Genomic DNA, 25,151 nt, shown 5'->3' with positions numbered 1-25,151 from the left:
TGAACAATCAAGTTGAATAACATACATCTATTACCGCAGAAAACATCGATATGTAATAACAACAAATTGAGTTACCTCATTGTGTATTTACTTAAACACATCCCCCGTGGAAAACAAAAACATGTTTCGTAGTCAATTTAAATTATATTCACCCTTTTTTAATCTAGACGTAAATATCAATTTTAGCGAATAAAAAAATGGATCACAAGTAACATGTTTGAATTTTTCATTAATTCTAAATTAGCGCTTTGTCCGCGCGAGATTATCAGATGAGATTAAATTAATGTTCTAAAACAACGATATCAGTTATCAAGCAGTGCCAACTATCAATTTAAATAATTATATGTTTGGAGATAGCGAAGATAAAACGAGCCGCCTCACAGGCGTACATAGCCTTTATTGATTTCTAACAAGGAGCAATTTCAATTTAAAAAATAAATAATGTGACGTAACTAAATGAAACAAGATAGAAAAGGAATCTGCGATAATAAATTATGCACTCTGCCAATAAATAAACCTATATTTGCGATTGAAAAAGTAATATAATTTGTGTGTAAGTTGTATTTAGGTCAAGTATGTACCTACATTTCAAATCATTATTAACTACTAAATGAGTGACAGATATAAGATAATTTTAATACATAATAAACGTAGGAATGCTATATTTTGTAACAAGATATTATATAAACAGAGAAGGTGCATTTCATAAAGTAGAGAGCTTTGATTTTTTCATGCAAATGCAATTCAATAGCTACAGATAAAATATTAAATTAAAATTCTGAATAAGTTAACAGGAAATGTAGTTGAAAATCTAAACTTCCACAAATGCTTTGTTTTATACAAATGAAATTTAAATAATTTGATGAGATATTGAATTCATATTCAGTCGCTTCGCCTTCCATACATTTGAGATAAGTTTTTTAATCGTCAGTTTATTATATATAGTTATTTTCAACTAACTTAATTTTTGCTAATCACGAAATTTCCACCGATGTTGGGGATGATAGTTTACGTTTTAGACTTGTCTTCTTTAGTAATGAATTAGCTTCTTTCTGATTTAGATTCATCAATATAGATAAAAAATAACAATTACAACAACACCAAGTGGTAATATTACCATTTTGGCAATAAAAATGGATACCAACTATATAATATGACAATGTAATCAAAGCTATGACAAATCAACAAAATATAGATAAGTTGTGAGGGTACGACGAGTCCAAACAATCAAATCTTTGGATAGTTGGGCTAATGACTATATGTAAACAATGCGAACTTTTGTTTTTTCATTTTAATATAATTGCAACCAATTTTAAAAGCAATTTCGGCTAAATCGGGCTGGTTGTTTACCATACTCGATGAGTCCTTCTTGTAGCCATCATTTGCATGTAAAGTACGCAGTAATAGATATCTGTTATTGTTTACTTTCGATAGGCAGTTAACAGCTTAATCTTCCGAGAGGATGACAGTTACAACTTCCTTTATTATTCAAGGCCACAAATAACAAGCAGAATTTCTTCCACAATTTAGTCAGCACAATCTTCTAGGTATTAGCAAGTGTGTACAATTTTTTATTTATCAAACCAATTAATAAGTTCTTGGAACCGATAAATTAGCCGGATTAATTGAGATATCATATTAAATTTTTGCATTATCATTGATGTCAAGTAAGTATGTGATGTGTCGCATGCTGCATCGCAATATCTGGCTTGTCTTAGAGAGTTAGATTTTTTATAGTTTATACGTAGTTATTACATAAATAAAAATATTTAGATTTACCTATATGTTTGAGGCACAAGGTGCATGGGCAGCAGATATTTACTAAGTACAACTTTTACGTAAAAATAGAATGCTACGAGAAATATAATGTAAAAACTTAATAACACTATAACTTCCTGCTTTAATTATCCGGTACCACCTAGCCTATCTTCTATCTCTCAAATTTTGGTTAACGTAACGAATGTGTCACTTACCCTGTAGTTTTGCTCAGCGATCTCTTTAGCGCGCGTGTTGCCCTGGTGGTGCAGCCGCTGTTCCTCCTGTCTGCGGAGTCTCAACGCCTCCGTGTGGGCTATAGCCTCCTGCTTCATCCGCCGGTACCGCCTCATGGCTATCAGACGACGGACGTGACTCTGGATCTTAACGATCGCCCACATCTTGTGGCCGTACGAGCGACGCACGAGGTAACCACGGGCTGCAGCCTGGGAATTTGTTTTATTACATACATTACATTACATAGGTACATTATTTACGGTTTTTATACAATATGTATAAACCTAGGTCTAGCCTAAGATAAGATAGTAACATATCAATCACTAAAATTGTCAAAAGAAACGAGGAAATTAAATAGTTAAATTGTTTACGGAAAAATTAATACACACATAAAAAAATAAAATTGTCTAAAGAAACGAAAAAATTAATAGAAAATTATTTTATTTTTATATTAGGAAATGTTCAGTTAAATACTTACTTGTAGAGAAACGATATGACCTCGTAGATGTCTGAACCGATGTGCCAAGACTCTGGCTCGGATGAGGGCCTGCAACCTGGCGTACCCAACTTTCATCTTATTGTAGCGAATTCTTTGCAGCTTGCCGCGCCAGTGACGCTGTATCAAAATTGCGGCTGCTCTCATTTTCAAAAACCTTCTCCTGTATACCCAGCCCCTTATCGACCTTTGCAGGATTAGAATCTTACGGGTAAGTACTCTGTCTCTTTCTTGCTCCAGGAACAAGTCATGAGCATCTTTCAGAAAAACTTTAGTATGCCCAAGTTGATAATCAGATTTTCCCAGAACAGTTGCACAGATTTTTGATGTAGCCGCTCGACAATCTGTTTTATGAGCTGGAGGAACTCCCGAAATTAAAAACCTATACCTTTCAACAAACTCCTTGAAACTATGCCGAATGGGATAACCGGCTCGTCTGATTCTAATCGTTTCCATCATCCCTGAATACCTGAGCTGCCTACAGCAAAGACCACGGTCAAACATCATTGGTTTCTTGAATTCATTAGGTTTTATGCAACGTATGAAAAAAGGCTGACAAGTACTCAGGGTTCTCATTAGTAAATCTAATGATTTCTTAAATTGCGTAGACAATGTTGGAGTACGTTTTCGTGTTTCCGATCCCATAGTAATGTCATCTTGGAATATATGCTGCAAAAATTTATTTGTCGATATGTGTATTAGTTGTAATAAATCAGCACTGAATGTGTCCCGATTTTTCTCTAAAAATCCTCGAGTATCATAAAAGACAATACCAGCAAAATGATTCAGACCAAAACTAGTATTTATATCAGACTTAGGCTTCAAATAATTTCGGTGTAATCCATGAGTCTTGTGTAGTTTTGCTAACATAGTTTGGTCAGTACCTTTTGGGAATTTGGATTCTTCGTCTATTAGAGCCATTATATTTAGCTGCTTCAATGCAATAAGATCTAACGCATCTTGATTATCAACGAATTCGATATGTTGCCAATTTATTCCTTCATGGTTATATTCTTCCTGTTCTAATTTGAAAATATGTCTAACGAAAAATTGCTGTAGATTTTCATTGGCGAAGTTTATACAAAACTGTTCAAAACTATTGTGGTCGAAATTTTCGAATCCAAATATGTCAAGAACACCGATAGCAGTGCGGGTGGTGGCTTTGGGTTTGTATATAGCTGCATTGATTTTCTTCACTATAGTTACGAATAGGCGACCGTATATGCCTTTGACGAAAGCGTCTCGTATATCTACTGACTGGTCTCGACTCAAAGTGGACACAACCGTTTCTCCGTGAGCAAATAGTGTTTTTCTAGTTAGCGCGTCAATCAGCGCCTGCATGGGCACTCCCAACAAGGAAGCGACTCGCCGCACGTTTGCTTGTTCCGTTATTTCAGTTGCATCTAAGTTATCTATGATTGTCGCCTCATATTTTATGTTGCCACAATGTAACACAGCTGCCAATAGTTTCAATATATCCCATATTTCTGATTCTGTGAATAACAGTACTTTCATAGCGGATCGAATGTCTGCGAATTCTGCCGCGTCATCTCTGCCTTCGCAAGAAAAGCTGCCACCCTGAAAAGTAGTAATATGCCAAGTAATTATTATGAATTTGTTAAGTATCACATATGAAGAGTATAAAAAAAACTGATCATACCGCCGAAAGATATCTGTATTCTGAAGGTTCACCTAATTCCAATTTTTTCTTTTCGTCTTTGGATAAACCGGCCAGCAAGCAGTAGAACACGTGGTAATTCCTCTCCTCTGTGCCTTGAGACACGATTCTGGACTTCTCCAGGAGATACTGCTCTATCTTAGCACCCTCTATGACGCCGCCGCTGTTGAAGTGGATGTCTATGTATTTGCCGAATCGAGATGAGTTATCGTTCCGCACCGTCTTGGCGTTACCAAACGCTTCTAAAATTGGATTTGCTTCTAAGATCTGGAATGAAAAGAGAATTATTTTAAAACCTATTCAATTTAATTTCTTCTTACCTAATCCGATATTAAACGAGATCGGATTATTATTTTACTTTATTATTATCTTCACTAAAAATTTTATGAGTAGGATTTATACACGTATCAGTGCATGTTTATTTATTAAGCAGCATGTTAGACCACAATCATCTCCTGAAATAATGGTGTAGATAACCATTATTTCATAGTTTTATGAGTGTATTCGTTAAACCCACCTGTTGCTCTATCCACGAATGTTTTCCGCTGATCGCGGCCAAGTACTGCAAGATCAGCTTAGTAGACTCTGTCTTCCCCGCACCGGATTCTCCACTGATGACGATGCACTGGTCTTGCGCGTACCGCCTCATGTGCGCGTACGCATTGTCTCCTATCGCGAAGATGTGCGGCGGGAGTTCTCCTATCTTCCTTTCTTTGTATAACTTGATCTGATCCGCCGTGTAGATTGGCAGGATCTGGTAAGGGTTCACTGCTACTAATATTGAGCCCGTGTATGTCTGAAAAAATATGAAATACGTATTAGTGTTATAATAATAAATCTAGATGCCTACTTTTACTAGTCATTTTTTTCGAATAAGGCCTACCTTATGTATTGTACCTTATGTATGTTGTGTATTTTAAAAATTGAAAGTGACATTATTACAGAACCATTCATGCTCTAAAAGATATCAACTGGAAACCTGGTATTATAAGACATTTACAACAAATGTGTACTCACATAGATGAGATTCTCATTGTATCTGATAAGGAGATTCCTCAATATGCCAGCCTCGTGGAGGTCGCCTAACGATATCATGTCCTCGACGCCATGCACGGACGTCGCATGCATGGCCTTGATGCGTCGCTCCGGCGGCAGCCATTGCTCCTGGCCGTCGTCGTCTCTCACCCTGATGCGGCGCCCTTCGGCCGCCAACACCCGCGCTCCGATGGCCACGTCGAACTCGCGCCCTGACACCGGCTCGATCCATATGTAATCGCCCTGAAATTTACATCAGAAAATTAATTAAGAAAATAGTATCTTACTTTTTATCTAACTTATCTACAACCGACTGTACATTTTGTCGTTTGATAGCGCAGCATGGACGGAGATATATTGGTTGGTAAATAAATATAATCCAATCCAATCGTAACAAAAAATGCGTTTTATTGTATACATACAAGAGAAAATTACGTATGTATTATTTCTTCATCTTAATTTTGCTTGTTCGATTAAAATAATGCGCTGACAACTGGCGCTAATGATAACGTTTTTACTCGTTTTTGCCAGCCTCTCTCGCATGCGTCGCTCTTATTGCTTCACCAACTACTTCCATAGCAGTTTAAACAAAAACGTGTAATTAATTGATATTTTCATTATAATTAAGTATCTTTAAAACGCTTAATAAAAGGATTCTCATCTGAACAATTGATCATTGACTTCAGGTGGAGCTAACGGTGTGTTATAGTTACCATGGCCCTAAATGATGTGCCATTAGAAGAAAACATTATTTAAGGTGGCCTTTCTAGTCTGTTCACTTATCTGCATTCGATGATGTTGTTATAGAAATTTAATGGATACCAAATATAGCACTAAGCGTATGTAATTTCCTATTAAAATGATCCAAATTTGTTGAGTAATGAAGACAAACTCTGTGACCTTAAAGCCAATGCCTCAGATTATCAGGTAATATTATTATTTTATCCGGTAATTATGTCTAAGTAAATAAAGAAAAAAATAACCTGCATAGCTGAACTTATGAAAGCATAATCTATCAATTGCGTTTTTTATCACATAAATATTGTCATAGTGTTAACGTCATACAATCAATTCAGTAGAAAGCCACATCCTTCTTTGTCGTAGTTAAGTAATCCGACCGCCCATACTCAGCAGGAGATAGCTATCTAAATCTTTGTGAAAGTGCCTATTCGACTTTATTGTTATAACCACTGTTATTATTATTAAACGGTCATGATACAGCTAAATAAAAGATAATCAAAGTCACGAAGTTAGTTGTTAAATACGGTGCTATTTTAATGTTTTGATTGTTTCTATGCTCCATTTCAATTAATTTTATATTAATTATATCCAGATATCTTATCAGAGTTTAGTGTATGATGATTTTTTAGTGGTGGATCGATTCTTAATATACAAAACAATCAAAATCAAATCCAAAAAATCAAAGTGCAACCTGTACTACACAAACAAATTAAAACGACTTACTTCTCGCTGTGTTGACGACAATAAATAAAAATCAAGTGTTCTCGCAGAAAGGTTGTTATGTACTCGTATTAGTATAAATGTCGTATAGAGTTATGGCATTTTTGCCTTTGCTGACTTATTATAAAATCATAATACTCCTATATCTATCTCGGTCCATATCCAAACTAATTAAAACATCTATGCTACAAACTGATCATGAGTTAACAAAGCATAAATAAAAGACAAAGCATCAACTCACCTACCTCAAAAAACACTGAATTTCCATCGCACATCACAAACTAAAACCAATTTATAACTGTTACATTTACAACTTCGTATGTTACATGACTATTGTTACGTACTAGATAAGTTTATCATATCACAGAGTTGACCACTCTCTGTGAGGTCGCCACTCGCCACTCGATTGAACTTATCTACTGCCACTTCTATAATTAATAAATTAATTATCTTACCGGTCTCTATTCTATATTGACAGCTGATATCAATTTGAAATGCAGTTTAATAAAGAACGATTTTGAGAAAGGCATACTTTTGCAATTCTACTAATAACCATTAGATTAAATGTTGACAATATATTTTTAATAATATTAATCTAAATAGGGACACTTTACATAGATTGAGTTGGTCCCAAAATAAGTTCGAGACTTGAGTTATGGGGTACTTATTCAATTGCATTGTTGTTCTCACAGATTATCATTATCAAAATCAAAATCAAATCATTTATTCAGAAATTAGGCCTTCACAGGCACTTTTTCACGTCATGTTCTAAATTAAATAATGTTTACCAAAGCTACAAACTACTAGCATTTCGGAACGACCACTGCTGAGAAGAAATGCCGAAAGAAACTCATTCAAACAGTGTTGGTCCCTATTATGCCAGAAGGGCATTATGTATGTAGGTACTTTTAACATGTGTTATACAACAATAAAAATATTACAAACAAAAAAATTTTCACGTCAAGAAAGCCCTGAGCCAGAATCGATATTTGAATATCGATTCTGGCTCTTTAAATTACAATCAACCATAGAATTATTAGGTACTCCGTAGTACCTACTAATTCCATGCAATCAACAATCAAATACATATAGCACCATTTGAGCAAATTGACTGATGCAGACTTTGAAATTTCGCTTTGCCCAGTCCGTTGAATTATCTATCTCCTTCGATCATAGAGGAAACATGTCTCCAGCAAATGTCCTATTCATTAGCACTGATAGTCATTGAAATAGTTTCAAAAACACAGTTTCAGTCATTGATATAAGCAAAACTAGTTCCTCTTATAGAACCGTTTAGAAAGTATATCATTAAAGCAGAAGCTGCATCTAAGTGTATGTTACAAATTTAGTTTGGGTCAAGAACGCGATCAAATAACTCGAAACTGTTCTCTACAATTACACCTGTTCGCATTATTACACTTAATAGAACCGCTAATTTTCTCAACACTAAGTCAATTTCTCTCGACAATTTATGTGTAATATGTAATTTATACAATAAGCTGTAAGAAAGCATATGTTATTTGCAAGTCAATATCACAGACGACATCTCTTACAGAACTTTCGGTACCGGTTTCGGATTGCCAATATTTATAGCTTTCTAAATCTTCACTATTATTAACGACATGACAACATACAGCAGTGAAGTAACATACAGTTTGAGCTGTGTACTTCCTATTTGCCACTTATCCCTTTTCATTAGCTCTTACAATTTTTCCAAGCAATTTATATTGCGGACGCTATGCCACAGGATACAATTTGAAATGAACGCGTTCATTTCAAATTACATCCTGTGATCTCATCAAAGATATACATCTTTGGAAAGTATAGTATAGCCAATAATAAGTAATAATAATAATATTTCCCGCTTAATTCGATCTCTAACATTTGATGTAGACTTTTAGTTAAATCGTGACAAGAAAAACCAGGTTTTAAATTCTTGATCTTAGCTTACTTTCAGGATTTCGTACACGTAAAGAATTAAGCTTCCTGTGATGTAGACAGATAGAAAATAATCCGATATCTGTGAGATAGACCCAGAGAGAGGCCTTTTAAGAAGCCTATATCAGACCATAAAAATTTAAATTTATTGACATCCAAGATCCAAGTGTCTCCAAATATCCAAAGGAAACATGCATTAAGTGTCACACACATCGCTAATATTTGCATATTTACAACAGGCGTCGTGACAAACTCATTTGCGCATTGCATCGTCGTTATGGTTGCTAGAAACAAATTAACGCTGCGAGCCAAAGCCTTGTAGAATTACATTGTAATTATATGGCTAACCCAAGCCACAAAAATTAAATTAACACATTACGACTAGGCAACATGTCGAAAATATCTGTCCAATCTAAAAATCAAAATAAGGACCTCCGGAATAGCAGACGTTACGATATGAAAGTTGTCCTTACTTAAATTTTTTCTACGAAATCTACGATCTATGTGATTATGTAATTTATCGAGATTTATTAGAAAGTTAATGAGTGCAAGTTATTTAATAACCATAATATCATTATCATTATCCTTTTTGTAGAGATCAGACGGGTTCAACTTATTTAAAAACAGATTAACTTGTAATATAATTACGAAGTGATATTTAACGATATAAATATCTTTATGTTTTCCTTTGTGTATTTGTTACCTACTTGAACTTAGTTTTATAATACCAAGGAATTTAAAACATATAAACTTGTATAAAAAATCCCCGCGCTTTACTTATAATCATCCAAGTGACATTTAAACCCAAGGTGAAATACCTTTATTTGTCACTATTGTTTAATTTCTCAAAACCAGATCATTCCGAGTTCCACGCCCACATTTGTGAGTTACGTTTGATTGCATTGTACCGGCGCAGGCGCAATTTTCCTCATCGATCTTATTGAAATAGCAATTGAGCTTGTTTTAGCAAACTTGATCTGTAGTCCACTGTACTCTCCCTCTCGTTTCGATAATGGCCGACTGTTTGCCTTGCGGTCACTGGTATTGTGTGAAACTACCTATTGTTATGAATATTTCTTGTAAATTATCATGTAAAAAGATAATCTGTTTTGGGAAGCCGATGACAATAAACAATCATATACATATGAAGTAAAACATTGAGATATGTATATCTTGAATTAGTTTTTATTATAAAAGTTACGCCATTAGAAAATAAAGTTTTCCTTTTCGTAGGCGAATAATTTATTCTGGCAACATATATGTTATTCTCTTTCTCTCTAATATGCAGATATTAAGGAGCAAGCTCAAGATCCGGTCAACTGAACTTTGCCTAAAAGCTAGAAGTTACTGTGTTCACGAAAGCAATAATTGCAGATAGATCCATTCTAAAATTATTCAAAAAACAGTTTCAACTCACAGCTGTTTATTTTTCTTTCCCTTAACGAGCATAAAGTTTTCACTTCAAAATGTTTTTCTCATGGGTGTAATGTTGCAGGAGCTCATCAAGTTGGCGAGCTGGGCAGCGGGGTGAACGCCCTGGTCGGTGGAATGTGTTGCCAAACGCACCGATCGGAACCCGCGAGAAATGCTACGGGTGCCAATTACACATCACCTGATTACCGTCAATCTGACCGTTTTCTTGTTGATGTGGTGTAGCCAGGTGATGTGAATGAGTTTTTCAATAAAGGAGAAGATAGATATCTACGATGACAGGTAAAAAACAAACAGATATGTGTGCACTTTTAAATTGGCTAGAGGTGCAGTAAATGTAAACATTTTATAGTTAATTTCACACTTACAAAGTTTAATGAAGTAGAGAAGGTGATAAATATTATTTGCATGAAAATATCAGATAATTTTCGATAGGATGGGACTGCACCTCGAAGCATTTTTCTAAATAGTAACCAACAATTATACTTGCAAAGTATACACTTCATAGACATGTATTAAATATGTATGTAGATAGTATATGTTCTTCGTCTGAAGGCATCTCCTGTCGATGCATGCGGCTACTAACGGTACGTGCCACACTCAGCGCACTTAACGTCATTACAAACATTTTTTTTTTAAATTCTTTTATACTTTTGCATTATCATTGTGAACTTGAGATGCGAACAATGTATTAATGATATGACAAGTTCAAAATCCCGTTAATTGTTTCTGATTGGTTTTACGTTTTACTTTTGTACATACGGTATGACATGATGAGTCGCAGAAACTCCCGGCCAGACTACTGTTACTGCCAGATTTATGTGGATGACCTAACGACCTATTCATTCTCTAAACTGAACTGATCTGCATCGCAAATTCGTACCATCAAAGCTCAGATTATTATAATAACATTAGGTACCTTGATTCAATAATGCGATTATTTTCAGGTTACTAAATTAAACTGCACTGGATTTATAACGTTTCATAAAAGGCCTACAGGAATCTGTATTAGTATGCTTTGTAAGACAATAGGGTCTACTGAAGTGGTTATGAGTAGATTGAATCCCGACTATTTTCATATTAAATTGCATGTTTCCTTTTCCTTCCATCTCAGTTAATGAGCAATATTTCCCTATTACATAATTTGCATCTTTATAAACTTAAGTTTTTAGTAAGGGCTCATAAAATTGTTTATTGAGTACCCAATAAGAGAAAATTAGTATTTTTTTCGATATGATTTCTACATTTACTTGTTTCCTCTAGTTGCTTCATACGTTCGCCGTTTAAAACGGTTGTAGATTAATTAATATTATGCAAACGGTTGCAAGTCCCACTCACAACTTGTTAGTCCGTCCTGTTTCTTAAGCTTTAAATTTTTTCTTCGATTTCTCGTAAACTCGGATCATCGATAGAAACAAAAAGTGCTTCTAAAGTGTAACGCTCTGAGAAACTTAAGTACCCAAAGTCGAGAACCTAATGTTGGTAATATAATTATACAAATGACAATTTGTCTTTGTTCTTCTCATTAATAAGAAATGTGATCATTAAGTAGAATGAACACACAACTTTCTTTTCATTCTTAATGGAGTGGTTAGTCGCCTTTGCCTTCTCTATTTCACGTAGGTATATTGTCCGGTATGGATGGTGCATTTGTTCATTGTTTATCTTCATCGTTATAACTTTGCCGTCCTCATAGTTTAGGTACCAATATACATATAAGAATTTGCAGACAGTCTTTTGCATCTGGTAAGTTTACCTTCACGTATCATATCATTTATCAGTTCCCATAAAAAATCAATTACTCGGTGCAAATTCATGCAGTCAATGGAAACAGAAACCAACAAAATAAATCTCGTAAAATGTAGTAGAACAGTAGCAAGAAATAAAAGTATACAAAGACAATGATAACTAAGTAACTAATATTGACAACTTACTCGAGTAACGATCACCATGATGACAGCGGCATGTGGTCACCGACCCGATCTGTAACAAAAAGAACAAATAAGTACCTATAATCCCCAAAAATCCTAGAAAATTAAATGAAACACAGCGCTTGCTTTTTTTGTAAATTCTATAATTTTTTTGATGCTAAGTGTAACTAGATACGTTCAGATTTTTCTTATACGTAAGTAGGCTGTTTTTGTACGTGCTGAAACTGGCTTTATAGCACTCTCGATATGTGCCAATATTCTCAAACATAAAGGTAAAAATAAAAGCGGCGACTGGGCCGGTCACGCGGAATGCACTCTTGCGCCGACCAGCGTCATATTTCGAAACCTATTGTTCGATATAGGGTATTATTATGCAGCTGTATGCATGTCCGTTCATCTGTAGTGCACAAAAACAATACTGATTTGTTGAACGATACTCGTTTGTGGAAAACGATTCGTTGTTTCTTGAAACATAGATAACCATTAATGAAAAGTGTGAGGGAGTGTATTGTATTTGCATTGTGAACGATTAAACATACTTTTTTATTAAGAGAACTCCCAACTCTGAATTTATACTTATATAGATAAACCTTTTTGACATGCAATTACTGTTTGATGTACTTTTATTTTAAATATACGGAAAGAAGCGATGTGTGTATGCGATTAAGTTGTTTACATTAAATGAAACACCAGGTACTCAAACGATCTTATCCGTAATATGGAAGCTGCCATTTAACCTCTAATGCTCTCTTAACGAACCGGTTATGTCCTGCAAAGTAATCGTAAAAACACTGTCTCTCAGTAATTTTCATTTCCATTCCCATTTCACGCATGATGCTGTATTACTTTTAGTATTATAACATCTATAAGCAATACCAAGTTTTATTGACCTATTAAAAGCATAGATGTGTAGAAATTATTCCATATCAACTACTATCCTGCAAAGAAAATATTGAAAACTGAGAAGCTAACGACAACAATATTTCTGAAAAATTGTATTGCATCCAAAGCATAAAAACCTTGGTCGATTTTTTTTACTATTTGCATTGCATCAATAGTGATTACAATAGGAAACACGCGATTTTCTACATTGACATATTTACATTACAAACACTGTCTTGTCAGAGTATCTACTCTCAACAAAACATTTTAAGCGACAAAGTATAACGTCTACTGTTAGACTTTTTTCCAGTGTTCTTTAGATTTGTTCATTTTTAGTAACCTTACTCAAAGGGTCTACGAAGTTCGTAATATCAGTTCGTACATTTATTTCGGCGGTACATACAAAACAGTTGAATTTTCGTGTTATTGCAAGGGTGTGATCTGATATTATACTTGGCACAAAAAATCATATAATTACTGTGCAATGACAACTATTACGCAATATGTCATCACATAAAGTAGCTATACACTGCCTGTCAAGCATCAAATCGTGACGGGCCACTTCCACCAGGGATTACGGCGGCAAGCGTCCGTCGCCGCAGCAAGGTAATGATCACGCGCAGACATGGTCATTTCAAAGCTAAGCAAGCTGTTACAACGTCCGTAGGTTTAGATTGATAGATTAACACTTGACCTTGCACCATTACAAAATACTTAGTTTGGTGGCAGCCTAATATGTAATGCATACTCTGCACGCTATTCTACGGGGCAAATGAATCTCAGATTGATTAAGTTTGATTATATAAACTTAATTATAAACTGCCTAACAAAACCAAGATTTGTTCGTTTTTTGCCTGTCTGTTTCTAATTTTGAATGAATTTTCCTTTGTCGTCTATCGTACAATCGTCTAATTCTACTAGTCGATCAATGGGAATTTTTTGAAGAAACCAACACAATAGCTTAGTTCACTAGTGTGTCATGTTACTGTTAGATAGGCGACATGAAAAAAAAAGAAGGAAGAAACTAAAACGTACACTGAAGCTGGACACTTTGTAATAGTCCAGTATTGGAGGACCATTGCCACTCTATGATCACGTGTGAGCAGCGGAACTAATTCGACGGAAGTCCTTTATCCTCAGGCCATTCATCTCGCGGGCGTGGCTGTACATTCAATTTTTGATTCTCCCAAATTGGGCATCTAAAATAGCATAGTATATCCAGAAGTGGATATTTGTGACTGAATTGATGATGATCATTAAATAATACAATATCGTGTTTAACTTAAAAAATACCCAAGTAAACTGAAAAGTGCCATTAGAAAAATTACCTTTAATTTATTTTTCTATAAATATACAACAATAATTTCGATTTAATTATTTATAGGTACATAAACCTTGGGGTTTGTCCTTGGAGTTTACAGATCCTGCACTAAATGTATGAAGAGAAATTACTTAGGAACTAAGAGTAAGTAAGTAAATTTAAAAAACCCACTTTTAGAAGCTTTGTTATTGCTAAATGATGGAAGTGTCCCAAAAGAAACTACGCTCTTAGTAAATTTACGGTAATAATCAAGAGCTAATGTGGATTATCTGGATCATTCAGGTCAATGTGCTTATTATGTGATCGTCAGCGTAGATGCGATTAGAAACGAACGAGTATGATTTAGAATAATTCTACTACTTGTAATATAGCGGAACAGGCGCTCATAAGCTAAATGATGGAAATTTATGGAAAATTAAACTCGAAAACGACATGGGCAAAAAATGTTTACTTCTAATAATTTGCAGCTCTAATAAATTTTGAAGGGAAATCTCAGAAAAAGGATTCCAGTTAGATGTTGAGTGACAATTACGTTCACGTGTATGTTACAAGTTTTATTGTAGAAATATTTTTTCCAGTTTATGTCTCAGCTAGTGAAAGTGTCAATATTGTAAGACCAACACGGCACATATCTCGGAGAGAGGAAGTATAGAGAAAAGTAAATGACCACAGTTATGTATTACCTGTCATTATTTTACATTAGTTCATCAAGAAACGTCCAAAACAAGAAGATCCCAAATAAGATAACGTGATTAGTATAAATCATACACGTATATAAATTTACCTTATGTTTCGTCTCGTCAATGAGATATGCCGCTATCTAACGGATTCGAATCTACAAACGACATGTCACTGCAAGCTACTCATAATATTCAAGTGAAGGTTGACGTACCTCCTACTTACGGTTAGGTTTTCTGAAATGTTCTTGTTTACTTGTTAATCGTTGTTGACTGTGCTTAGTTATCTTGATAGTTCTTGCAAATATTGCGTTATGTCATTGGGTTGTTTACATTGGAGTATTCATAAAATAAAGAGTTTATAAAACTTCTAACAGCGTAGTCTACTGGAGAAAGCGTAATTAAAACCGTCATTTTGTACTTACTTTCCTCAAAGTAGAGTTGAAATTGATGTTTGTTGGGAATTTTGCTTTCTCGAATCTTTAAATACATCTATAAATTTAAAGATGAATATTTGATAAAAGGGACATTTATTATGCATACGGACATAAAAAATATTACATGCTTGTTTTTCGATTTCGGTAATAGTTGTATTTTTATATGTTTTTTTTATATGCTGCTCTGGTACCTACTAAAACATCACTTTTATGCAACATATTCATCTAATTATTTTTATCTCAACTGCCCGCATTCATATATCCAGTCCCCAGTTTATGTTACTGAGTAAAATTGCTCCACGTCTCGAGCTCAGCATTCCGTCGCAAATCACTTATACGAATGCTCGCCGAGTGCTTGCGAATCCGACTGGAATCTGAGTAATTGCTGCAGTTGCCCAATCAGCAACTGTTTCATGAGACAGCACATAGACTTTTATTTTTTTCATTTTCATCTGCGCCCTGCCTCGCATTTGTGAGAATTGCAGGATGAAAAGTAAACGTATGGTAATAAATTTTGATGTCAATCTATCTTGTATCAGGTTTGATGTCTTCAATACGAATCCACATTTCACGAAAATATTTTGTTGCTAATTTACTAAACACTTGTTTTTTTATAGATTTGACATAAATATAGAGCCAGCAAATATAAAGTTGTGGCCTGTTCATTCTTGCCTTGAAAACATAAATCTCCTTCAAAAATTAGGTGAGCATCTTTTGGCATCGATGGTCTATCATGTAGGTGACGAAGATCAAACGATTCCAGATGATTCCAACCAGTTTTTCCAAGACGTACCCAACGAACTTATAAATATTCAGATCTCCGGTTGGAAAATAAGTCAATTTCTAACCTCTAATGTGTATAATGATAAAGGAAGCAATATTGCAACCATCCTGTTGATTGCCCCAACAGCTGCTCGCAGAAACGGTCCGTTACGGATCAGTGCGGGTCAGTTCAACGTATTTGAGGGTTACTCACTATTGCTAACAGGTTTTTAGCCAAGTGCATTATAGATGACATCACGGTTTTAAGATGTATTTTCAAATTCAAAATTCTTTATTCAACAATGAATGATAAAAGAACTTATCACTTACTGACGTCAAAAATTTACTTAAAGTCCACTGCTGATGTCGATGTACAAATGGAAGGTTTAGAAGATATTATTATTTAATACATAAGAACACACATTCATTACACACAATACTACATTCATTTTTGTGTTTTCTTTCGAAGTCTCAGAAGGAGCATAAAATTTGTATAAAATAAAATTAGTTTTCTTCAATAAATATCAATTAAGTACTTCAATTGTCTTTCAGAAGTAGTTATCTATTTACCTAGTAAGGTGTCTTATGATGCGGTTAGACTAATAGAAAATGGAAACCACCGGTCCTAGTTAGTTTTATCTAGTCTAGGATCTCACTAGACATAGGTACATATTTTGATGTTGCGTTTTCCCAGTAGATATTGAATGTTCAGCCGCATATAGTTTTAGTGGACGATATACTGGATCCTAACGGTAAAACGTGGGTGGATTCAACTGGCCTGGTATGAGCCCCTTCACTAATGAACATAATTTAAATATAATAATTAATTTAAAAGATAAAACTGGCGACCAGGATAGAAGGAGGTACTATGACATTACATTTTTCTCTGAACCATCCGGAAGAACCTTATTATCTCAAAGATAGGAAAAACATCTGATAGCGGTCGATGTACACGGATATAATACTTTACTAGTACTTAACAGGACATCATAAATAATAGAAAGAAAATGCTTAAAGCTGTATATTTACCGACTGTTAGACTATATTGGAAGTAACAAGAACATCAAGTGAAATAATGTGCTAGCTCAGCAAAAAGAAAATTTGACTATATCAATCAACCATGAGATACATGTAGATGATGAATATAGATAGAGGTAGCTAGTGTCTTGTCTTTTATAAAGTTTTAATCCAGAGAGAGATGAGAGAGGCGGTGTAATTACAGGGTAATGTAGCAAAACATCCTAGGCCACAAAGTAGGCAACGCGCGATTAACACCCCTGGTATTGCAGGCGATGAAATTGGGGTGACTACTTACCATCAGGTAGGTCGCATGCCTGTTTTCCTGCTTGGTAGAAAAAAAAGGAATCTGCTCAAATTTCTAAACAAGTGAAATGTTCATACTCCAGTTTGTTCAGTGCAATCCTCATTTAGTTGAAAGATTATGACCCTTGAATAGTAAAGCGATCTGATTCGGTAGTGACGCGAGCTCGTCGTAAGAATCTTGTTTACATCGCAACGCGTACTTGCGGCCGTGACCCGCGGTCATGGTTGAGCGGTGACACTAATGCCTTAATGCTGGTCGTAACGTGCCACATTGCTGCGGTTTCAGGGAAAGAGGTTAGATCACATGCACACACATGGGAGGCCCCAGAGAAAGACTGACTGACTGTCATCCTTGGACCCCTAGTAGCAGCGTCTCCCACAGCAACAAAAAGGTATAACTAAGTTGCCTATGGGAGCGTTTTTTGATTAGTGGCTGGTCAATGACTACGCATGCATTCATATGGAACTACACTGCGGATATGCCATTGATGATATTTTGGTAATTTCCGTTAGGACAAATAAAATCAAAAAGGAATCACAGTTTAGGCCCTGTTTCTTTCAATAGAATCCGTTCTATTGTAACTAGGTATACTCGTTGTCCAAAAACCTTCATCCAATTGCTGGTTTAACTATACTCTTCTGCAATTGTAACTATACTCTTTTTGATTTATTAATTTGTCTTCATTCTGTATGAAATTTTAGCGAAACTACACTCAATTTACCTACCACACTTCATCATCTAATGAAGATAGTCAGCCGTCGTCTAGCACCACACTTATCTTTATTTGCATGCCCTGTAGGGCATGCAAATACATATCAGCCACCATGTTTTATGAGGTGTTTATGTGTATCGTTTATAAAATTCTAATTATTTCGTTCGAAATTAAGTAAATTTGAAATATCGCCATCTCGTATTGGTGAATTTACTTTCATTTTAAATCATTCAATTTCTTTAATTTCTAAAATATACGGAACATTCTAGACTTAGATACACCATGTATTTAGATACTTGTTAACACAATCACAAATTATAAGATCAATGTTACTATTCCGAAAAATAGTTCAGTCAATAGTCATAAGGAATTCCTGGATAGACTGAGCGTGGTGGAGTAAAATAATATCGAAAACAAAATTAGTGGATTACATGACAGTATAACACATTAATTGTGTTATACTGATATCCTAAGCAGTAACTCAGTATACTTATGTAAATAATATGAGCACATGCCTAATGAGAATATTTTCACCGAACTTCTCTCACAGAATAAGCTAAATACATATCTTAGTTGAAAGTTGAAAAAAGTAAGTATAATAGTTTTGTCAGATTTGATTGAACTCTATACTCTCATTTTACACCCTGGCTTGGTGGTGACTCAATAATTAGTTCCTTGTCGTTCCTTTTTAATTTTACACTTTTATATAAATTATAATACACGATGTTCTGAGGACTCTCAGGATCACGTCATTGCAACGTAATTCAGCTAAGATAGTGTAGTCAAAAAATCATAGTATATACCCTCTTTCCAGTTTATAATTTGCTTTTCGCGGTACTCGAGATCGTCCGATACGTTTGAACGCGAACGTGCCATAGGAAAGTGTTTTATTATGCACTACACCGGCTGGCCACGGATGTACCCAATGCTCACCGCCTGGCCCACATTCGTCGACGAAAATATTTTATTGAATAGAAAAACAGCATGTGAAAGACAGCGACTGTTGCCAACGTGGGTTTTTAAAGGAAATTGCCATATTTTCATTTAATTACAGCAATAAACGCGGTGTAGTAGATTTGCATTGGGCAATTCATATGGTGTTCATTCCATTTGATTTTTTCATAAAAATGTTATAATATGTAAAGATATCTTTGTTATAATCTTTTAAAGATTGTTTTTTCCTCTCTAATTCATTTTCGTAATCATCATAATAGTTTTCACCTTCAACTATTTTATAAATATCGCATGACACTCACATGTCTTCAAAAACCACATTATTTGCATAAGCAATAAGCGTTCTTTATTAACTGTGTCCAAAAGATATGATGACGTATTAGCTTTTGTACACAGACTACGAAATCTTCATCCATGTCATATCTGGTCTCATTAGAATGTTTGTAAATCATCGTAAACTTCACTATACAGTCTCTGAAATATTTTGTCTCAAGAGTCAACTGAAAATGTGTTTTTATACTAAAAACAGATATCGAAATTATTAGCATTCACTGCATGACCCAATGATTGACTGTTTGATAATGCTTTTAGCACTAAGTTATTGTACTTTTACAAATTGTATTTTATTTCTTTCATAAACGAATAAACGTTTCGTTTCCACTATTACAATCTACAAAATGACCAGCTTTTTAAATTTTATCACCAAAATATGTTTAGTATGAAATTAAAGTCATTACTCCATGTTAGTTTTCCATAGAACCGTCGTTCTACAATAAAACCATCAATCTCAAATGCTTATTCCCATGGGAGTCAATTAAATCTTTGTGGAATGTCGGAGAAAGATTCATCGTTTTTAATTACTGAACCAATCAACTATATTTATTTTTCTTTGTTGGACACTTCACTGACCATGCTGCCGATATCGATCTCAAGTGCTGAGCACACAGTTTTGAGGTTTCTACGATACGGGTTCGTATTCTCGAGGTAAACATGTTTGTGTACCATTTTTGGATCTATTTCAAAGAGAGACAGTGTTTGGAAATATTATAAACCAAACCGCATCTCTGTTCGCGATAAACTCAAAAACTACCTACTGCACGGATTTTGATGCGGTTTTCACCAATAGATAGAGTGATTGAGGGAGGTTTAGGTATATATCAATTAGCGGACTGTCCCGAAATCTGAGTTAAAATCTAAAAAAGCATTTTATTCAATTAATGTAAACGTTATTAAATAATTTATTGATTCATAAATCTTTGGAACAAAAAATGTTAACGTGTTCCTAATTTAATCCTAAATTGGAAACACTGGTAGCAACTGTCAAAGAGATCGCTATCATGAGCAAGAAAATGCACAAAATTAGCTCCACATCTTGTTTGCTTGCGTGCCATGACCAGATTTGTGTCTTCAATACTGTAAGTGGCATATTTAAATGTTTATTAATGCAAATTCTATTGTTTTCATATTCTTTGAATATTAAGTCTCATTAGTGGTTTCGCTTGATTGAAGTGTTGGATTGACTCAAGTTAGGTTTTTTCATTAGGATCTAGATAAAGATCATCTTTTTTCTCATATCGCAATCATGCAAATGTTTGTGATATTATCTATAGAATTTTTAATGATTTTTATTTTTTTTTATTTTTAATTTTTAATGACCTTTCATTCTGCATCATAGTTAGTAATAATAAAAGCTAAAATAACCAGTTAGGTACTTGTATACTTTATCCCCAAAAGCAGACGCTTTCCGCAGTCTCAGGTACCTAGACTTTCATTTTTAATACAATTCGTTTGTAGACGTCTGGATACGCGCATCATGTGAATTTTAATGAATTATTTCACCAGCACATATGGTGTCGACCCAGCGTTGATAGCGACCCTCTTCCAGTGAAAGTTACGCACGTCATAAACCAACAAAAACTACGTGATAGCTAACATTTTTATATTTATTTCATGTCAGTGGCGTGAGCTAATTTATAATTTCACTGGTAATAAACACACAGTAACTATGCTTTTATTAGTGTTAAAGCTATATTTAGTTTCACACTAATGATTAATAGCTAGCAAGATTTCATCTTTATGGAAATTAAATTAAGGATGTATGCTTTATATACGTACAATTTTCATACATATCGATGGAATAGAAGATGGAATAGAAATTCGATAAAAAAACACCGCTCGCGCGTTAAGTTCAGAAAATTCAAGCTTTTCGTATTATAATGCTTTTCACTGTGGCCACTATTAAAAACATAATATACGATTTCCGATTAGGAACTTTATGACTTTATGATCTTCATGCATTTTTGAATGATATATGTAGACGTTTAGTTATACTTACTTTATTAGTAGACGAAGTTGGTCTTCTAGTATCACAAACATTTGTCATGTCATTTGTCTGTGTCTTGAACTTTCATTTATTTTTTGCTTTAAGTAGTTACTTAGGTAATTACTTAATTGCTTACTACATATATCGAGCCAAAGCAATATATTCCTAGAGATCGAAATAACTTATCCTTTTTAATTTGCACCTGTCACACAGACGCGGGCGCTGCACTGTGCACTTTATGATACTTTTTAACTTATTACATCGCTGTACAAAACAAAACGTAAAGGTCACGGCGCGAGTCGGCGGTTATGTTTGAAGTTCGAAAAATGACGGTTTCACTGACTGAAACGTGAAAATTTTATTCGTTAGTTAATCCATTTATATTACGGGTAATTGCATCTTTGCACGCACGCTCTAGTATTCTGATTTATTTGTTTTTTGTCTGCTAGTAATAGATTCGTGAAAAAATCTGTAGGTTTGTCCTTCTCTATAAAATATGTTCATTTCATTATTATTTCTAAAAACAATCTTATTGATTTCTTTTTATCGGCTTTCTATATTTGCAGATAAATAGATAAGTCTCTCATTCTCATTGCAGGCACAAAGCAAACTTTGATCACTCATGTATTGTCAGTATAAGAACTACGACTGTCGGTTATAAAATTGATTGACGTAGATACATAGTTACCTATCACAGTATTACAACATGATCTAAAAATATCCTAATCCTTGACATGCGATGATCCAAGTCGTTATGTGTTTTATTTGTGTTAAGGGCACACTTGTCCCAGTCTGGAATCAGCTCCAGTCTCCTGGATCGTTCCCGGAGTCCACTTTACCTATTTAATTTTTGATAGGTAATGATAAAAGTCATCCCACAGCTGTGCAACAATAGTCTCAAGAGACCACTTTCTTATTTTTTGAAAATGCACTTTACTGCGATAATCTTGACTGATTGATTGGAATCAAAAATATGTATGTAAGATTTACAGCAGTGGTATTTGATGTAAGATGATTTCTTACATTTCTACTGAATGTATCGTTTCATTAAACTTTTCTTTCTTGTGACATTACTCCCGCGGCCCACCAATTGTCGAATCGTTTTTTTTTTTAAATTTAATTTATAACTCTAATGTTATAACCTCAAAGTTATTTAGATCAGCTAATATCAGATTTCAATATACCACTAGTTATTTTTCAATAAAAGTACCGAGAACACGATGTATCGAGATCAAACCATCTTAGCTGCCGCATGAATATTCAGGAATATGTGCGGACACGGTTCCCGTGTGCCAGCCACTGTTTCCATGGTAAATAGTTAATGACTGGCTACGCGGGGACCGACTTGTTTACAACTTTCTATGGGAATTTTAAATGCATTGTTCACCGCTTGAGAATATTTCTCGACTCGATGATAGAGAAAACACTGCAGTTTTCTCCGATGCCCGTGATCCACTTACAGCAGCTGATAACGCAACCATCTCAAATTTTGTCTCATCATTCACCGCTCTTATTAATCTATGTAATCAGACAATTATTATCTTCATCAATAAATTATTTATACCGTTAAACTAATCTTATAAGATTCTTAAATGATTCAAATGATTTTAGAATGTATAAAAGCCTACTGTTTTAAACTTTCTTCCGCAACGGTAAAATCTGACGCTCATACCAAAATATCATTACCTTCTTGTGAAATATGACATTCACGTTAAACGAAACTAGATTTTATTATGTTGATTCACAGATCGACCGGTCACACGACAACGGTGTCATAATTCACGAGTAAATACCGAAAGGCGACGTGGAAGAAAACTCGACGATCTCGTTCGCGAATGTGGAACGATGCTGCGCGTGCGATGCACATTTAAATCGGCCAGATGAACCGCTGGATAACCAGGCTGATCACCTGACCAGAGAGTAAACACATGCAGGTCATAGTGTCATGTTCGTCGAAATTTACCGTTAAGATCCGCTGTCGAGAAGGCTCGATCAGATGCTGCTCGTCCTCGTCATATCACAATCACATGCACTGTACAATCACAAGGATCACCTCACTGTGTCACCGTTAACGAATCCTCGGACATTTCGTCGGTCGCGGGGGTATGGTGTGCGAGAGGGCCGCGTCGAGTGCGCATAGGACCAACAAGTGCGGCGGACCGTGAATCTTAACCTACCTGTGCCGAAGCGCTTGCGTGTCGCGCCTCGACCCACCGGACCGGGGCGGCCGCTTTACCGACGACTCCCGCCGCCATTTTTAATTCCATTCTCCATACCTGCCTCAAATACCTCAGCACCTGCGTAATTTGACCGCTTCTCTACAGTTTCTCAATTAACTTTGCCGGAATAATAAATTTATGAATTTTAAACGCTCAAACATCGACTGTTTTCAATCTTTATCAAGCAAAATTACCTAAAACATTAGCGCAAAAGCCTTATCTGCTTTATCGATATTTCACTGCCATCTAGTTATGTTTGTAGAAACTGAAAATTACATTCTTTATCGCGACATAAAACTTAATTAATCACTAATTAATCTTTAGCGAAGGCTGTTTGGAAAACGTAATAATTTTTGAAATCTATTATTCCATTGAAAAAAATTGAATTTGTAGTGAAGATTTTCCAATTGTTTACGAGGAGTCGGCCGACTGCAGGTAACCGGTCAGGTACAAAAAGTATTAGCAACTACTACACTACCGTTCTTTAAAACAAAATAGATTGAGCTGCCTCGTATAGATGGCAATACTTGCCGGATCTAAAGCCTTATTAATCTGATAATAGATTTGTTTACTTTTCAAATGGCACATTGTTAGCTCCCTTATAATGATTTATATCTGGAGCTAACCGTTACTTCAGCATGTAATCAGCCTTAGAATCGTCATTGATAGAAAGCCGTGGAACGACATTTTAGATCTTCAGGTGCATTATTTTATAACCCACTTTAATGATTACCGTTAGACAAACAGTTTTATGAATAGAGCTCTATGCCGTGAAACTAACATAATAAATTAATTTTAACTTGTTCTAAGAGACCTAGTTATGTATTACCCAAGCTATATTTTCCAACTGTTGGGTAAAGGTCACCCTCAATTGCTTCCACGAATTAAGGGATAGTGGACCAATCTCGCTGGCAGTCATCAAGATCATCCATTGCGGCGCAGACCATCTTCTGGAACCCGTGTATTATGCAGTTTAACACCATTAAAAATAACAATGTTTATTAAAAGTGTGAACTGAATAAATAAAATTAAAATAAAAACATGCTACAATGTTTAGAGATGAAGGTAAAACAGGCCATTTTTTATATCAGTACGCTCGTTTTGACAATGGTATAATGACCTGCTGTTCTAGAAAATAGCTAAATTTATTACACGGATTATGCAAATTTTTGGCACAGGTGTAGAACCGTGGGAAGTAAAAAATATGTATTAATGATGATTTGCATATCCTAGTTTAGCATCATATTGCAGTCTCGTGCGTCTGTGGACATCAAGACATAAGGAAAAGCATTCAACTGTAGAATATTTTAGCATTGGAAGCAAAACTTTATTCGGAAATATATCAATATCTACAATTTCAAACTAGTGTGCGATCTGTGCTGAAGAGGAGGACAGCTTAGCTGTTTTCAGCGGATATATCATTATTATTACATTACATAGTATAACACAAAGCAGCTTTCCACTGTCTGTCGCTATGTATGCTTAGATCTTTAAAGCTACGTAACGGATTTGAATGCGGGTTTAATAGATAGAGAGATTCAACAAAAAAGGTTATATATTATACCAAACATAATATTT

General features: G+C 35.0%; 1 protein-coding gene and 1 long non-coding RNA gene across 3 annotated transcripts in view; one reads left to right on the top strand and one right to left on the bottom strand.

The window, feature by feature from the left end:
• The window catches only part of ck (crinkled), a 31,372-nt gene extending 7,847 nt beyond the window's left edge, over nucleotides 1–23,525 (bottom strand). The window contains exons 1-7 of one of the 2 annotated variants that reach the window (XM_053760034.1): nucleotides 23,318–23,525; nucleotides 11,966–12,014; nucleotides 5,184–5,444; nucleotides 4,684–4,962; nucleotides 4,149–4,433; nucleotides 2,471–4,066; nucleotides 1,974–2,201 (exon numbers count right to left, since the gene is read on the bottom strand). In XM_053760034.1, coding sequence (XP_053616009.1) covers nucleotides 1,974–2,201; nucleotides 2,471–4,066; nucleotides 4,149–4,433; nucleotides 4,684–4,962; nucleotides 5,184–5,444; nucleotides 11,966–11,983 — 2,667 coding nt within the window. In that variant the 5' untranslated portion in view covers nucleotides 11,984–12,014; nucleotides 23,318–23,525. Of the gene's footprint in view, nucleotides 1–1,973; nucleotides 2,202–2,470; nucleotides 4,067–4,148; nucleotides 4,434–4,683; nucleotides 4,963–5,183; nucleotides 5,445–6,907; nucleotides 7,043–11,965; nucleotides 12,015–23,317 lie in introns of those variants that run through there. The other variant, XM_053759950.1, reaches the window with a different exon arrangement.
• LOC128678517 (uncharacterized) lies at nucleotides 10,079–15,244 on the top strand. Its single transcript, XR_008405654.1, has 3 exons — nucleotides 10,079–10,313; nucleotides 14,229–14,313; nucleotides 14,744–15,244. It is a non-coding gene; the product is annotated as an uncharacterized LOC128678517 (long non-coding RNA).
• Nucleotides 23,526–25,151: the final 1,626 nt, after the last annotated feature.

Source organism: Plodia interpunctella, chromosome 1 (genome assembly GCF_027563975.2).
Source record: "Plodia interpunctella isolate USDA-ARS_2022_Savannah chromosome 1, ilPloInte3.2, whole genome shotgun sequence".
NCBI lineage: Eukaryota > Metazoa > Arthropoda > Insecta > Lepidoptera > Pyralidae > Plodia > Plodia interpunctella.
This window is presented reverse-complemented; position numbering and strand designations above follow the sequence as displayed.